Consider the following 18,125-nt stretch of genomic DNA (forward strand, 5'->3'; position numbering starts at 1 on the left):
ATCAAAAACTAAAAAGCATAAACTATATTTTATGTAGATGTTTTTATTCGTTCATTTATTTAATAATTAGTAATATCCATTTACTATATATTAGGCAGCATGTAGAGAGCCCAGAAAGATCTACAGTCCCCAGTCTCAGAGTCCAGTAAATATACTTCAATTTAGAGAATATTCAAGTGAACCAGTGCTTAAAAAATTGCATGGGAAATGCTGTGCAGGTGAGAAGTAAGGAGTAAGCACAGGGGGGCTAAGAAAAGCTTGGAGCAGATGACACCTAGACCTGTGTGTGCCAGCAATGTTCTAGACATGTGGTTGCATGGAAAATATAGGCAAATACAAGTACACATTACTGTCATGTATAGTGCTACATGGAGAACTAAGTATGAAACTGTAGGGGCAGACAAAACTGGATTCAGATCACAAAACAGTGCATACCATATCAGACGGTATGTGATATTTAGTAGTTTATTTAGTAGCTGTTGATGAATTATTAGCCAACTTAAATTTAGTAGGTTAATTTGAACTATTTATTTAATATTACTTGGTGGCTTCACTGAGCCTGGTCTCTCTTGGGAGATTCCCATGGTCCTAGGTGAACTTACTCATTCTCATGGAGTCATGCATCAGTTCAACTCAGCTTCCCATGGCAACTTCAGAGTTCCAGGACAGATGGTGGCAGTAAGCCAAGCCCACCATGGAGCACACACACATTTGCCTTTGTGTATTTTAGTGGCCAAAGAACTCTTAAAGGCAGCTCAGATGAGGTGATGTAGAAAAAGACCAGTTGTCTTGTAGGGAACTGCAAAGGCATAGTCCAAATGGATATTCATATAGGGAAGGTTGAGAAGTGTGTCCAGTTTTTCAATGTGCCACGGTCATGGAGATCTCCTGAAGAATCTGAAGCAGGACATGATAAAATTAAAACGGACTTAGAGAAGTGTGCTCTTACAGCGGTGTGGAAACGAAGGGAAGTGGAAAGTAGGACACTAATTCAGACTCCGTTGGAGCAGCACTAGGGCTTTGATCCAAGGATCATGCTAGTGATGTACATAAAAGAAGGGAGCTTTAAGTGAAAGGGGGCAAAATTTTGATGAATATTAACAGCTGGGAAATAGAGGACACAGAGTGAGGTGTTGGGGCCAGATGAGAGGAACAGCGAGCAGCTTTGGAACCCATGGAAAACTGCGTACTGGTCAGTGTAAACAAGAAAGGTGAGCCTTGGAGAGGCAGAGCCCCAAGGACTGTTTCCTGGGGACCTCATGCTGTAATTGAGTGTAGCTCTGCTCGTTGCCCCTGCAGTTCCCTCATAATCTATGAGTTGTTTGAAAACTCTCAGGGTGTTTCTAGGTAGGCCAGGCTGGCCTCGAACTCACAGACATCCACCTAACTCTGCCTCGTGATGCTGGGATTAAAGGCATGCGCCACCACCGCCCGGCTGATGATCCCATTATTAGCAGCTAGTTTAAGTTTCCCTCTGGTATATTGTGATCCATTAATTGTCCCAACTGTTCCCAACAGTGCTGTGAACCCACAAGGCTCTAGCTGAGCAGTGCAGGGATCAAGGGAGGAGACGCATGAGGAGAGAGACAGCCTCCTCCCACAGCAGCTAACCAGAGCTGTGTCAGGATGTGGCCAGTGGCCCAGTGAGTGGAGAGTGCCCATGAGTGAGTTATAAAGACAGTGGGAAGCAGAGAGCTCAGAGGAGCAGCTTCAGAAGAAACAGGATCTGAGCTTTGCCTTCCCCCTGCAGGAGGCAGCTGAGGGGGAAGTGGGAGACCACACAATGGTGAGGGGCCAATGATCCTCTAAAATGTGGTGTCAGAACTTGGTTGTTCAGTCAAAATGGATGTTGTTATGCCTTAAGTGTTTGCTCACGTTGTCCGGTTCGTCTGAAACCACATTTGCATACAGAAGCGCATGAATTTATGTTTGCTGCAGAGTGTCTTAGGACAGAGTTCTCTAACAGCATGGTTCCTCTTCTCCCTCCTTCCTATTTCTTTCCTTCCCTCTTTGAGTTCCCACTTTATAGTATTTGCATATCATGCTGAGTAGGTCCAAACGCTACAATTCTTATTTTCTTGTTTTAAGATGTTGCATCTCTGTATGTGGCCTGAGTGATTCCGTGTTGTGATTTCCCATTCTCATGTGGTATGTTACATCTGGAAATCTCTCTTCTCATATATAATTGTGTGATATGACAATTTATCACTGTGTTTGGTTCTCACATACCACGAGTTTTAGGAAGGAGACAGGGTGCATTTTCTGAGTGAGGCAGGTCTCATCTTGATATGGCTTCAGAAATCATCTATGCAGAAGTGAATTTCAAGAATGAATCCAACTCCCCAAGCATCTACTCAGATTGTGCTACAGGTAAAAAAAATTCTGGACTTAATGTAGGGGGAAGGATAAAAGAAGAGTCATTAATAAATTTTGGGTGATGTTTGTTACTAATCCTCTCAGTGCTCATGTCTGGGATTTCATTGAAGTCGCAGGGGATTGAATTGTTTGTAGAGTGACTTTAAGGGTTGTAGAGTTTTGTGGGAAAGAAAAGCTTGCGTGGCATGGTTTTTGCTCTTGCCATTTACAGAAACTATACCTTGTATCTTGCATTCTTGTATATATACATGTATAGTAGATAGCATTTCCTGCTATATAAAAATGAACATAAAATGAAATCATACTTTTCACTATTGGGCTTTTTCCCTCTGTGTTTGACAGTATATTGTAACTTTATGAAAACTGTTTCTGAATGTGGAGCTCTTATCTTGAAGGAACTTTTTCGTTTATAGTATAGATCAAAGCAGAGCCTCTCCCTCAGCAGGCAGGTGCTCTGTGCTACATTTTATCTTCATCTACCAAACGGTTTCCAGCCATGAGTCAGTGACTAGCAGACTGACCATATGCTAAAAAAGTGGACTATGATTAGAAATATTTACCTTTTATTGTATATGCGTCTTTAATTTTCAGACAGTCTGGAAGGTATTAGAATATATAGTGCTGCAACCACAGTAAAGAACACCAAGAAAACATGGTGGTGTGAAAATGTACTTACAAGGCAGTGTAAAAGGAAAGCCACAGGCAGATGGCAGTACTTATGCTGTGTTGTCATGTGGGAAAACATACTATATGTACATCCTTTAAAATTTACTGAAAGGACCAGTGTGGTGGAATTCCAGCACTCTGGAGGCAGAGGCAGGAGGATCACCAAGGATTTGAGATCAGCCTGCTCTACATAATGAGTTGCAGACCAGCCTAGTCTACATAGTGAGTCCCTAGCCCATTAAACCTCCCACCACCAAAAAAAGAACTTCCTGAAAGGATTTGATCTAAGTGTTTTTGTGAATATATATATATATATTCAAATTAATTTTCAGATCTCAAAATATTAATACCAGTTATTTCGTAGTGTGTGTTCTTTTATATATTTGGTAATGTTTTTTACAATGGACGTTATTTTTCCATTATTTCAAATGGTCACACTATTAGTGATTATGTGACATGGAGAAGTAGGGAGACAGGGAGGGAGGAAAAACAGAAACAAAGGTGAAACTTATCACTCATGAGGTGACTGTGCTCTCCTTCCAGCTCCCAAAGAGAAGCCCACCTCTTCTCTAAGTAAGCCTGGCCACCCCTCGCTGCTCTTCACATCACTGATGGCACTTTTCCTGCTGTTGGCCATCACATTCTTGGCTGCTTTTATCTGTACGTATCCCCGATGTATCAACAGACGATGTCTGCCTTAGGTGAAGAGAGGGTCTGCTGCAGCACTGGCATTTAACAGAGTATGGGGAAGAAATGTTGTTTGGGGAGAAATAATTCAAGGGGTTACACTGTGTCTTTTACTGTCCTTGGATTTAGCTATTGTCTTGGGGAAAAAGGAATCCATCTCATTAGAGAAACTGAAGTGCATTTATGAGCATATGTGGACTTGTGGATGAACTCTGTGGAGCATTGTCTTTGTTAGACTGGGAGATCAAATCTGTTTTCTCATTGGCATTTAGAAGTCAATCTACATGTGTATACAAGCTGTGTGTGTATAGGACTCCTTCATCCTGGGATGAGCTTGTGGACAAGAAGGATTTAGGAAGAAATTATCCAAGAAGTGTTCTTTAGCTAATTTCTAATTGCTCTGTCCTGCCCAGGATTATGTGAAATCTAGAAGCCAACTGAGCAAATGGGTGGATTTCTGCTCATCAAAGTTTCGAGAATTTCTGAAAACTTTAAAATGCATGCAAACTCATGTATTTAGGGTGTTTTACTCATTCACTTGAACCAAGCAGTAGCCATTTTGTATGTCTTACAGTGTGTCTAACAGACAGAGTCCAGGAAGAACATGGACTCTTTTCTCCAGAAACTTAGAGGAAAGTCAACGAATCAGTGCCAGCCAGGTTCAGTGGCTACTCAGGATGTTGAGACAGGAAGACAGGAAGTGAGGAGCTAGACTGGACTATGTAAAAATCTGTGTCTAAAAATATGAGGAAAAAATGGACTAGTGTCTACAACATTGTCCAGGAAGTCTTGTGCTGACACAGATTTCCTAGAAGAGGCTGTGTCTAGAACTGTCTGCACCAAGAATGTCACAGGGGTGAGAGACAGAAGCATGAATGGCTGAAGTACACAGTTCTAGGTGAAGAAGAAATGACAATCCCTAGGCAGACATGGCAGCATGCAGAGCTTGTGTTGTGCCCTGTTATAAAATACTCAGTTTTTTCTTCTAAATATTGTTTTTTAATCAATTATATTTTTCTGCTTAATAAATCAGTATAAACTTAATGAGGTAAGACAACGACTTATTTATCTTATGCTTCTGTGGTTTGTCAGTTTAGGCTGATCTCCACTGAGTGGCTTCTCTGGTCCTAGTTGAACTTAGATGTGTGTATGTGGTCAGTTACCAGTCCAGGAACCTCAGCTTCTGAGAGGAGGAAGCCAGCTAGGATGACTAACAGTATGACCCACCTTTATATAGTTACTTAGGATGCCCTGGCTTGTTTACACAGCAGCTTGCAGACTTCCAAGATTGTGGGTGACCATCAGCCAGATTTCTCAAAATATTTAACACAAGGGCTGAAGAGATGGCTCAGAGGTTAAGAAACAGAATGCTCTTCCAGAGGTCCTGAGTTCAACTCCCAGAAACCATATGGTGGCTCACAATCATCTGCAATGAGATCTTGTGCCCTCTTCTGGCCTGCAGGCATACATGCAGACAGAACACTATATATAATAAATATATAAATTTTTTAAACAATTTAACTTAATAGTAGATCAGAGTTGATTTTGCACATTCTCTTAGCCAAAGGAATCTGGGAGGCAGCTCACACAGAAGACTTCACTGTTTTTCTTTTCTTTTTCTTCCTTCCTTCCTTCCTTCCTTCCTTCCTTCCTTCCTTCCTTCCTTCCTTCTTTCCTTCCTTCCTTCCTTCCTTCCTTCCTTCCTTCCTTCCTTCCTTCCTTTTTCTTTCTTTCTTTCTTTCTTTCTTTCTTTTCTTTCTTTCTTTCTTTCTTTCTTTCTTTCTTTCTTTCTTTCTTTCTTAACCAGGGAAATTTCAAAATCACATTGAAATGGTGTGTGGATACTGAAGTTAAATGTTGTTGTCTTTTTTTGCAAGGCATCACAGCCATGGAGAACCACTGCAACATTTCAAATAGAGAACTGGTGTAGCTGAATTTAGGTTATAGACAGTGCTTTAGTAGGATTCTGAAAACAGAGTCACTAGGACAAAAAGAGAAATGAGAAGGCCTATTTCTAACCTGATAATGAGATAAGTATCTGAAGAGCATGAGAGGAGGTGACTTTGAATGGTAAAGAGCACAACACCAAGGAAGTGGATGCTGATGAACATCGAGATCCAGGGAATAAGGGGTCCAAAAAGTACAGTGTGACTTTCATATTCTGATGATGTAAACTCAGCAACCATGAAGTTATTCAAAAAGATAGACAATCTTGGATATGTTATAGGTTTAAGTTGGCAGGTGTTGATTTCAGTTTTGGGCATACTGAGTCGAACCTAATATGTTTGTGTTTAGTGAGAACAAAATCCCGCACATACAGGCAGCAGGCAAGACCATAGCAATACATGGCACCACTCAGGAAGACTTTGTATGAGGAGGAAGAATCATGACAAGACTGTAGGAAGTGTTACATTTTAAAGGATGGATGGAGGGAAAAGAGATTATAAAAAACAACAAGAAGTGACGGCAAAAAAGGTTGATGCAAATCTAGGACAGAGCAATGTCTTAAGAGCTGGGGAAGAGGAGAAATGGGTTGAGTCCAATATCAAGATGGATAACTAATTATCCTGGGGTATTTTTGATGATCCATTTCAAACCTGGTGTGAGTGAAATGGAGGAAGCCAAAGTGGTGGGGTAAGGAGGACAAGACTCTGGGAGGAAAGTGAAGAAATTCAGTTCTAGAGAGAAGCCAGTCAGCTGTAAACTGGAAGAGAGTGAGCGTGTACGTGGAGGAGTAAGCTGGTCGAAATGAGGAGAGTTTAAGTAAGAAAACAGTGTCCCATAGATACATGCTGAGTTCTTTTCTATTTTACATTCTAAAATAACCTAGAGCTATTCAGAATTAGCTAACTCCCTTTTCTCCCTAAGCCAAGGCAGTTTACATCCTTAAATATGATTATCTATATCTGCTTCATCTCCCCCAAGAGTTAGCATTTTCATCTTATGTTAACATGGAAGGGTATGACTCACTCCCTTTAGAGTCATGACAGTGGGCCTGTCCTGCCTTTCAAATCATGGTCTTTCCTGAGTCCTAGGAGTATCTTTGGTTTCAAAATAGGAGGCTGAGGACTACATTGACTATGGGGTGATGGGAATCTTAGGCTCTGTCTACTTATGTAATTGGGACTTGGTAGATCTTTGTACCAGTAAGTAGAAAGTCAAAGCCATAATATTTACATGAAAATGAGTGGTTTTGTTTCTGTTTTTTTTTTTACAGTTTATTTTCAAAAATACTCTCAACTTCTTGAAGAAAAAAAAGCTATAAGTTTAACTCACAAAGTTATAACTCACAAAGAATTGAACTGCAAAAAAGACGATCCACCCACATCTGGTAAGAATCAGAGCACCTATGAGTCTGTTTTCTTGCTGTAGAGTTTAATGGTTTCAAATAAACTTTATTTACTTCGTTCCTTCATTCCTTCCTTCCTACGTTCGTTCCTTCCTTTGTTCCTTCATTCCTTCCTTTGTTCCTTCCTTTTATGTTTATTCTTCTCTCATACACTGCATCCCAGCCACAGTTTCCCCTCCCTTCACTCCTCCCAATTCTCTTCCCCATCTCCTCTCTCCCCTAGATCCACTCCTCCTCTGTTTCCATTCATAAGAGAGCAGGTCTCCAAAGGGATGTCAACCAAATACAGCACAGCAAGTTATAACAAGACTAGGCACAAACCCTCATATCAAGGCTGACCAAGGCAACCCAGTGGGAGAAAAACATCTCAAGAGCAGGTAAGAGTCAGAGACACCCCCACTCCCACTCTTAGGAATCCCACAAGAATACCAAGCTAACAACCATAACATACATGCAGCCTGGTATCCTCGACCTCTTTGGCTCCTAAAATCCTTTCCCCCTCTTCTGCAGGGTTCCCCAAGCTCTGTCTAATGTTTGGTTGTGGGTCTCTGCCTTTGCTCCCATCAGTTCTGGATGAAGCCTCTCTGATGACTAATAAGTGAGCCACCAGTCTATGAGTATAGCGGAATGTTGTTAGAAATCAGTTCATTGACTTTAGTTTGTTTGTTTTGTTTTTATATTTAGCTCTGCCCTAGGTCTCTGAGCCATCCCATTTCAGATTCCTGGCCATCCAGGCAGGGTCCAGCATGGGCTCCCTCTTGTGGCTGGGCCTCAAGTTGGACCAGTCATTGGTTGGCTATTCCCACAAGTTCTGTGCCACCTCTCCCCCCCGCACATCTTGCAGGCAGAATAAAGTGTAGGTTGAAGGTTTTGTAGCTGGGTTGGAATCTCAGTCCCACCACTGAAAGCCTTGCCTGGTTACAGGAGATGGCCAGTTCAGGCTCCATATCACCCATTACTATGAGTCTTTGATAGGGTCAACCTCGTAGATATGTGATGTATGCTTTAGTAGTGTTTCCTTTACAAACTTGGGTGCCTTTGAATTTGGAGCATAGATGTTAAGAATTGAAATGTCATCTTGGTGGATTTTCCCTTTGACGAGTATGAAGTGCCCCTCCCAGTCTCTTTTGACTAATTTTGGTTTGAAGTCTATTTTGTTAGACATTAGAATGCTTACTCCAGGCTGCTTCTTAGGTTCCTTTGCTTGGAATATCTTTTTCCAACCTTTTATTCTGAAGTAATGTTTATCTTTGATATTGAGGAATATTTTTGTATGCAGCAGAAGGATGGATCCTGGTTTTGCTTCCATTCTCTTAGTCTGTGTGTTTTTTCTTAGGAAATAGAGTCTATTGATATTGAAAGATATCAATGACCAATGATTTTTAATTCCTGTTATTTTGTTGTTGTTGTTGTTTTTGTTGGTTGTGGTGTGTGTATCTGTGTGTGCTTCCCTTCTTTTGGTTTTGCTGGAGTGGGATTATTTATTTCCTGTGTTTTCATAGTCATTGTTAACATCCTTGGGTTGGAGTTTTCTTTCTAGTACCTTCTGTAGGGCTGGAGTTGTGGATAGATATTATTTGAATTTGAATTTATCATGATATATCATATCTTCATCTATGTTGATTGAAAGTTTTGCTATTGTAGTAAGTACTGGCATCTATGGTCTCTTTCAGTCTGCAGTTTATCTGTCCAGGCCCTTCTGGCTTTTATAGATTCCACTGAGAAATCAGGTGTAATTCTAATAGGTATGCCTTTATATGTTAATTGGTCTTTTCCCCTTGCAGTCTTTAATAATTTTTATTTGTTCTATATGCTTAGTGTTTTCATTATTATGTGGTATGGGGACTTTCTTTTCTGGTTCAGTTTATTTGGTGTTCTGTATGCTTCTTGTACCTTTATAGGCATCTCCTTCTTCAGATTAGAAAAATTTTCTTGTATGATTTTGTTGAAAATATTTTCTGGGCCTTTGAGCTGAGATTCTTCTCCTTGCTATATTCCCATTATATTTAGGTTTAATCTCTTTATAGAATCCAAGATTTCCTAGCTGTTTTGTGTCAGAAATTTTTTAGATTTAATGTTTTTTGGCTGAAGTACCTATTTCTTCTATTGTATCTTGAATGCCTGAGATCCTCCCTTCCCTCTCTTGTATTCTCTTGGTTATGTTTGCATCTGTAGCTCCCGTTCACTTACCTAGATTTTCCATTTCCAGAATTCCTTCAGTTTGTGTTTTCTTTATTGCTTCTATTTCCATTTTCAGGTCTTGATCAGTTTTATTCATTTCCTTCAACTGTTTGTTTTTTCTTGGCTTTCTTTATGGGTTTTATTCATTTCCTCCAATTTTTTGTTTGTGTTTTCCTTGATTTCTTTAAGGGGTTCATTCAGTTTTCCTTTTTAAGGCCCTCTATCACCTCTATAAAGTTGGTTCTAAGGTCTTTTTCTTGTACTTTGGCTGTGTTGGGATATTCGGGGCTTGCTGTAGTAGGACAGCTGGGCCCTGGTGGTGACATATCACCATGGCTGTTGTTGATTGCATTCTTGCTCTAGCCCAGCCATCTGGGTTTGGGGTGATTTTAGGTCTAGGTATCAAGTTTATCTTTGGTGGGTGTTTTATTTCTTGGTTTCTCTTTCCTATTGGTCTTTTATTCTGTGTGGTCTATGGTTGAACAGAGGTTCTTCTCCCGAGCTGAGGACTGGACTTCTGGCAGCTTGTCTGGCCTCTTTTTGAGCATGGGCTCTCCATCTGAATTGGGGGCTGGGACCTTGTCATTAGGGGAGGGATGATTGGGGGTAGTGTCTGGGGCGCACTAAGAGAGTGGAGGAAGTCCTGGGGCGGGAGGTCTATCTGGAGTTCTGGTGGCCGAGTGGCCTCTGGTCCAGCAGTTGAGTCTGTGCCTGAGTTTGCCTACTGGTTTTTCTGGCTGCTGTGGCCTGCACTTGAATAGGGGATATCTGCCTGAGTTGTGTGATATTTTTAATAGATTCCCAGGTGGCCCATGCTGAGATGTGGAGTCCACATGTACATCTATATCACACCAGAAAGTCTGATATGTATGCCTCCATTCATCTACACGAGTCTTGTTTGTGGAAAGGTTCTGTTGTATTAGATTTTTCTAGTGTCTGCTTCTTCCTGAATCATCTCTGCACACTTGCTGTTTTTTACCTCAAACACACACACACACACACACACACACACACACACACACACACACGGGCTGTAGGGATCGCTCAGAGGTTAAGAGTACTGGTTGCTCTTTCAGCGGTCTTGAGTTCAATTCCAAGAAACAACATCTTGGTTCACAACCATCTGTAATGAAATGTGGTATCGTTTCTGGCATGCAGGTATACATGCTGACAGAACACTGTATACATAATGAATAAAGAATACTTTAAAATATATGTATATATATGCATATATACACATATATAATTTGAATAAAATGATGAAGCACTGTATCATGAATACAAATTACTTAAAGTATTAATAGACTCCTTGAGAACATTTTAAAATTATAGACGATTTCATATGATATAAAGATATCATTCTAACCCCACATATACATACACTGTCCCCTATACAAACATCTTTATAAGCAAATGTGGTTGCTACAACTAGCGAGTGATTACTGACGTCATCACTGAATGAAGTTCACGATTACTAGACTCTCATCTGGGATGGCAACACTGTATTTAGCTGTCACATCTCTTCAGTTTTCTCTTGGTTGGGATGAGTTTTCAGAAGATACTTGTTTTAAATGATCTGAATATTAATTCTGAGGATGACTGATCTGATATATTACAGGATATTCCTATATTAAAATTTGAGTAATTATTTTTGGAGAGGAAGATGACAGGTGTGAAATGCTAGTTTAATTATATAGTATACAAGGTCTAAACTATACAAATTATTACAGACCGTTATTATCACCTGATGGTCCACTTAAGGTAGGCCACTTAAAAGTGTACCTCTTTTTCATCATCTGAATCTTTTATTTCTTTTTAAAAATATTGTTCTTCTTTCATACAATACATCCCAGCTGCAGCCTCCTGTCCTCCCCTCCTCCCAGCCCCCTCCACCTCCCCTACCCTCCACATCCACTGCTCCTCCATTTCCCTTTAGAAAAGAGCAGCCCTCCTCTGCTCATGGGACCTTTTTCCTCCTACTGGGTTGCCTCATCCAGGCTTGATATGAGGGATTATGCCTAGTCTGACTGCATCTTGCTATGCCGTGTTCGGCTGATACAAGTGTACCTTTAAGGCCCACCACTTGGTATTGGATAACCAGTTAGGAGGCTCATCCCTGAAGATTAATTCTCCCTCTCTCAGCAGGTATTAATTGTCTGCAGCTCTTAGAACAGTAAAAATAGGCCATGAATTTGAGAGGGAGGAGGGAACACGGCAGGGACTGGAGGGAAAATGATATAATTATATTTTAATTAAATGTAAAAATTGATCTTTTTTATCCATTTTCCACATTGTAATTTTGAAAGGATGTTGGTACATATAGCCTACACTATGGTGGAATATTGGGTTAGGTTTCTCAAGAGACAGACTAATGTATCTGTCTATATCTATCCAAGATCTTCATAATGGTGCACAATAGTCTTTGTTGTCTGAGCCTTGTTTACGTTTACCACTGCAAATGTAATTTCTTATTCTTCACTGAACACTGCATGCTCTGGCCATTCATTCTTCTATCTCTTTCGGTTCTGTGATTGCTTTCTCATATCTGACATTCTTTGTATCTGTACAAGCACATAGGGATATACATGAGTGTGTGAATATAACTCCGTGTATCTGCCACAATGTACTTCTCAATTCTTTGCTTTATGTTTCATGTGTTTTACACCTCTCTTTATTTGATATAAGCAGTTAAGGAACATGATGGGAGACTGTATTTATTTGTTTATTTCTGTTTTGTCTCTATTAATCAATTCAATTTCTGTGATTTTTGTTTCTCCTGATTTCTCTGTCACCTCCATTCTACTATAACCACTGCATTTAAAAAAGACTATTCTATCAACTTTTTTCAATTATAAGAATGGAAAAATACATTATTACACATAGAAAGAGTTATATTTACACCACACTTGATCCTTTGATACTGCAATTTATTCTCTAAAATTCTTCCCTGGGACACAATTAACTAGTGTAGACAAAGTTGATCTGTTGCTATTATTCTTAATAGAGGTGTAAAGAAAAGCAATGCCCTAAGTAATTGACAAAAAAGGGATCTTTTAAAAATATATTCATGTATGGTTGTAATGAAACACTATGCAATAATTAAAATAATGTTTTCAAAAATGAAAAAAGTTGTATTTACACACATTGGGTTTTTAATTTTTTATTTTCTTAAGGAATTCTATTTTAAATTTATTTCTAGTACATTTGTAATATTTTTGTAAAGTATTTTATCATCATTTACTTATAAATTGTCAGAATTTTGCTGCCATGATTATTGATATGTATTATTTAAATACAACATATAAAATTATGAAATTTTCTGGTTCTTGGTATAATGAGTTACCAAGAACTAAACTATTATTTAGAAACCCAGACAGTTTGAATTATGTCCTCGGTGTCTGGGTGTCCATGACACTATGTTATCCTGACAATACCTCAGTAGGATAAAGGAGCCCTGATGTTAGTGTAGATAGAGGTAGACTGGGATTGCTTGGCATCTGATGAGGAGGGTCTCCTTGTTGTATCTGGATAAGTGTGGAGTCCCAGCTTCCATGTGGTCTCCACATCAGGCAGATTTAAATGACTTTATGACATTACACTTACATTTCCTTCTTCCCCCAAAGACAAAGTCTGGAGCTGTTGCCCAAAGGACTGGAAGCCATTTAGTTCCCACTGCTACTTCACTGCGACTGACTCAGCATCTTGGGAAGAGAGTGAGGAGAAGTGCTTCAGCATGGGTGCTCATCTGATGGTGATCCACAGCCAGGAAGAGCAGGTGCATCCTGGGAGAGAGTGGGGCCTGGGCCTGGCCTGCTCTCTGCCTCTTTTTACTAAGAGGGAGTTTTCTTGACATGGGTGTTGCTGATGTGGCAGAAGGCTTTCCATCAGGAAGCTGGAAAGGTTGCTTCAGCCTTGGCATTCTACACCTTGTCCCTGCTTCAGTGAAGCTGAACAACCCACAAGGAACCATGGCAACAGAAATGCAACATCTGAGGGTGGAGAGAAGGGTGAAATGTTTCTGCTTGAAAGAGTAGTTTGTGATTTCAGCAATCTAATGCTTCCTGTAGTACCATCTGCCTAAGAGAGGAGGGCGCAGAGCTGACTAGGGAAAGGGGATCAAATCAGGAGAGTCACAGCCAACCATCAGAAATGAAATATCTGAGGTTGTGAATGGAGAATGCTTACATCTGCTAAATTCTCTCATGCACAACTTTCAAGAATGGTATTGGGGAAGAAAAGAGGGGAGTGAGTCTGAGATGAGAATTCATTATGATCATGGACAGAGATTGTTTCCAATGTCATGGAAATCAGGCCTCTGAGTGATGACTTTGTGTCCTGGTCAGCTGGAGAAGATGGCACTCCTGGGTGTGTGGGTGGCTCTACTATTCCTTGATCCTTTCTTTGTCTTCTCATCTGTGTGTGACCAGAAATCAGTCAGTCAAAGTATCACAGTGTACCTCTAAAATGTATAATTAAGGTGTATTAATCTAAAATTTGAAAACTATAAGGGCCTAGAGATATGAAATGGGATTTGATTATTACATATTTGCATATATCATCATATTGGACCTATAATTTTGTGTAGTTAAAATAACTTTTAAAAGATCTTATAAAAATTCTATAACAGAAAAAGAATCACTCCATCCAGGCTGAATGCTGTATCTTTCTTTCCTCTTAGGATTTTATCACCAAAATCCTGAATCCTGAAGCTGCTTATTATATTGGGCTTTCAGATTCAGGTCACCGACAGTGGCGATGGGTTGATCAGACACCATACAATGAAAGTGCCACGTGAGTCCAGAGTTACCTAGAGGAGTCCTGGGTCCTGTAGCATGAGAAGATTTTAGGGTGTTCCAGCTGTTGGTTATGAAACTGGTGTGACTGTTGGGGATGGAGTTACTGTTATCTCCATTTCCTCATCAAGGAGTCCTGTGAGACACATGTCACTGATACTCCAGGAGAGATGAAGAATTTGAGTTTGAAGAGTGTAGGATGAGGAGTACCCAGGGTACCCAACCAAGGTGCTATACCATGATGAGTTTTATTACATTTTCAGTCTCTCATCTATATATTTAACAATAGGATTTATTTCATTTTTATTAGTGTGTATATCTATGTCTCTCTGTGTGCCATGTGTATGTGGGTGCCCATGGAGCCCGTAAGTGGGTGTTGGATTCTTTGGAGTTGAGCTCACAGGTGGTATGATTGTGTCAATACGGGTGCTGGGAACAGAAATGTCATGTTTTCTGGAAAAGCAGCAAGCACTCTTAATGTCTGAGCCATCTCTCCAGATTTTATTTATATCTATAATAAAAATTAGTGTTAAGATCATAACTGATTATTTCTCTTAAATTAAAAGCCCTCAATTTCATATTTTTATGTGTCATATTTATGTAATTATTTAAAAACTCTAATACCTTAGTATGTTCCCATATTCTATCCTGATTTCTGTTGTGAGATATAGGTAGTAATGTTATTCTCATTCTTAATTTTCAGAGAAGAAAAGTAGGAATCCTGGGTTGTAAATTACTTGTCCAAGATGACAGAAATAAGTAGATTATCTAACTATTTTAAGTATTTTTCCTGTCTCTAAAATAAGACTATTGTAAAATGAAATAAAAAAAATTATTACAGCATGAAAATGAGAGACCTTTTCAATATATAAATAAGCACATGAAATGGCAGTCCCTGGGTACCAAAACCTAGGGATGAAGTAGAATAAAGTAGCCTCTGGGATGTCTTCCGGGAGAACAGTTAGGTAACAAGCTAAGAGAATATTGAGTGTGGTGGCCTTGTTTTCCAGGGACATGTCAGACATGGGTGGTGGAGAACAGGTGGTGTGTACACACCTGAATCTGCTTTCCACAAATTCCCACCACATCCTCATCTTGCTTATTCTTGTTTTCTCTTTCCCAGCATCACTGTGGGAAACACCCTGATGCTCTTTTCTCCCTTCCAGGTTCTGGCGCTCAGGTGAACCCAGCAGTAACAACGAACAATGTGTTATAATAAATCATCCACATTCTAGTTGGGGCTGGAATGACGTCCCTTGCAGTGGTAAACAGAAGTCAGTTTGTCAGATGAAGAAAATTTACTTATGAATCAATCATTCTCCATGGACATGGATTGTCTATTTATCCACCATTATATGGACACTTGTAAAGACCTTCTTTTGGAAGAGATGTCCATAGAAATTTACGTAGGCAGCCAAAAGTTTTACATATTATATTACTGGTCCCCATATATACTTATTTATTCATCCATTACTTTTATATAATGAGAATTTCCCATATACCAGAGACTCTACAGGATCCCTTTGTGCATATGTGGAAGCACTCCAGGTTCTCTGTCCTTTCTTAGATTCCTAAAGTCTTATTTGATGACCGAATTGAATCGTGTGGACCCTCTATCCATCTGTCTCTTTGTTCCTCTGTCTTTGGATTTATTGATGTATAATTGACAAATAAATCATATATATTTACATTACATTGTCTTGACTTGATATGGAAATGCATCGGGCAATGGTTGCCATAATCAGGTTAACAGCAGCCTCTATTACCTAACTTAGTTGTCTGTTTTGTGTAGAACATTTAAGATCTTTTTTAGCAAATTCAGACAGACATTGTGACATTGTTACCTACTGTCACTTTGATCCTCAGTGTTTACTCACATTTTCTCTGGCAGTTTGTGCCCTTCCATCAGCATTTTCTCGTGTCCCCCAAACCTGCACTACCAGGACCCATTCAGGAACTTGGTCCCCATGGCTAGTGTGTCAGGTGCTGTGGGTGCTGTGAAGATGATGTGGGCCTCTAATGGTGGCTGATACTGGGCTAGGTGACCTTTTTCCACATCAAGTTTATGAAGATGATAGACAGCTTTCTTCCAGCACCACCTGTTATTCTTGGTGTCCCACCTTGTGCCTGCCGCAATAGGGACAGCCTGTGTCCTGTGGATGGACATTGAGGAGATTCCCCATGTCCTATGGAAGCCTGCATGCTGCTTAACACTTTGGGAGCCTTTTCAACTTCTTATCATGAATATTTTGAAACAGAATTTGACTGACTGGTATCATCAATATTCATATAACTACAATTTATAGCAATGATTATTGACATTTTGATAATTTGATATATATGTGTATGTATGTATATATATGCACATGTTATTTGATAGGGCACTTGAGAACTAGTTTGATACATAACACTTCAGGCAATATTTCAGTATTTATCATCTGAAATTGTCATTGCACAACAAAACAATACCATTATCACTCTTAGAAAATTTAGCAATTCTTCTCTGATATGATGTGTGATCTTGCCTGTATTTCCTCAGCCATCCTCAAAATGTTTCTTATGGCTGTTCTGGTAAGCCATAGCCAAAAATATTTCATTTACTAACTAAATTATTCTACAAGTTCAGGACATGCCTCCACAAGACTGTCCTCATTTCAGACTCAAGCTTCAAGTTCAGGAGTTCTCAAGGATGCCATTACTTCAATTTAACTGTCTGCAGAGTCCCAGGATCCCATGATACCTGCAGATTTATGAGCTTCTAGAATGACACACAGAACTAACGATTCTGTTCTTCTAGGATTATAGTTTTGTTATGCAGAAAGCTACACAGCAGAACTAAAGGGAAAGACATACCAGGTGAGGTCAGGGAGGGTCCCATAAAGGAAACTTCCATTGATTCCATGGATGCATCTCCTTCCCAGAATGTTAATTAGTGTCAGTATACAGAATAAGCCAACCAGGGGGCACTCATCTGAGCTCTCGTGTTCAGAGTTTTACCAGGGTTCATTATATAGGTGTGAGTGTTTGGTTGATGAAAGAGTGAACTCAGCCTTCAGCATCACTTCCCTGCTAGGGTGGGCATCTCATGGCTCAAAGGCTCAACTCTTTAATCACAATGTCAGTGTTTCTGAAATTATGAGTTCCCTACATGAATTGTCTTGTTAGCATGAACTATGAAAGAACTGAGCAGCCTAAAGCTTCATGGCCTACCATGATAAAACAGACTTTCAAATAGCTCCAGGAATTCCAAACAATTAGAGAGGTAACCTCCCATGAAATGGGTAAAAGTCTAGACAAAGTCTTTCTTCAACAGATCAGATATAAAATAATATGAATGCAGATGTTGGTGAACAGGAGAATGTGCACCATCACTGTCCCAGGCACTCCCACACTGCTTCAAGACAGACCCCATGGTGTACATGACAGACACCCAACACTAACCCATATGACACTAATTTACTTCACTATCAGAGATCAGTACAGCACAAGTTTGAGTATTTTATTTATTTCATGTACATGAGTTTTCGATCTGCATGTATGACTTTATGCCAGAAGATGGCATCAGATCCCACTATAGATGGTTGTGAGCCACCATGTGGTTGCTGGAAATTGAACTCAGGACTTTTGAAACAGCAGCCAGTGCTCATGACAATTGAGCCATCTCTCCAACAAGTTTTAGTATTTCATGCTTGTGTTGCCATGGTACCTCTTTTCTGCTGATGGGACTAATTTTCCTTTTTGAAACCCAATAACACACATCTCCAGAGTCAACAGGAAAGGGATTAGGTATAGATGTTATGCTGGTTCCCAGTGCTTTCATACTCCCTCTGTAAAAGGACCGTTTCAATGCCTTTGACCCATCTTCCTTTATATAGAATATGCTTTCAACCCCAATTAGCTGGTTTGTTCAGGGGAATTTCACTGGCCCACAGAATGAGAATGAATCTGATTCTCTAAATAAAAGAGGCTACTACACACTCAATTTACAAGAAGTTGCTATTCTCTATGATCCTGACTCCCAAATGATAAAAGTAGTAAGAAACTGAACAGAATTACAATGACCCATAGGACAC

The 18,125-nt window shown here is 39.8% G+C and overlaps 1 protein-coding gene across 1 annotated transcript; it reads left to right on the forward strand.

Moving 5' to 3' along the window:
• Positions 1 to 140: 140 nt before the first annotated feature.
• LOC128099397 (C-type lectin domain family 4 member A-like) lies at positions 141 to 15,651 on the forward strand. The gene is made up of 7 exons (XM_052721298.1): positions 141 to 1,786; positions 2,242 to 2,370; positions 3,586 to 3,702; positions 6,947 to 7,060; positions 12,883 to 13,034; positions 13,938 to 14,050; positions 15,219 to 15,651. The coding sequence occupies exons 2-7, from the start codon at positions 2,289 to 2,291 to the stop codon at positions 15,358 to 15,360; spliced, it is 720 nt and encodes a 239-aa protein (XP_052577258.1). The 5' UTR covers positions 141 to 1,786; positions 2,242 to 2,288; the 3' UTR covers positions 15,361 to 15,651.
• The last annotated feature ends 2,474 nt before the right edge of the window (positions 15,652 to 18,125 follow it).

This window comes from Peromyscus californicus, unplaced genomic scaffold (genome assembly GCF_007827085.1).
Source record: "Peromyscus californicus insignis strain IS unplaced genomic scaffold, ASM782708v3 Scaffold_6__1_contigs__length_162567912, whole genome shotgun sequence".
NCBI classification, from domain to species: domain Eukaryota; kingdom Metazoa; phylum Chordata; class Mammalia; order Rodentia; family Cricetidae; genus Peromyscus; species Peromyscus californicus.

Coding starts and splice junctions, on each gene's coding strand:
- LOC128099397 (XM_052721298.1), top strand. CDS start 2,289: ATGGCTTCAGAAATCATCTATGCAGAAGTGAATTTCAAGAATGAATCC. Junction 2,371..3,585: donor CTACTCAGATTGTGCTACAG/GTAAAAAAAATT, acceptor CTCTCCTTCCAG/CTCCCAAAGAGAAGCCCACC. Junction 3,703..6,946: donor ATTCTTGGCTGCTTTTATCT/GTACGTATCCCC, acceptor TTTTTTTTACAG/TTTATTTTCAAAAATACTCT.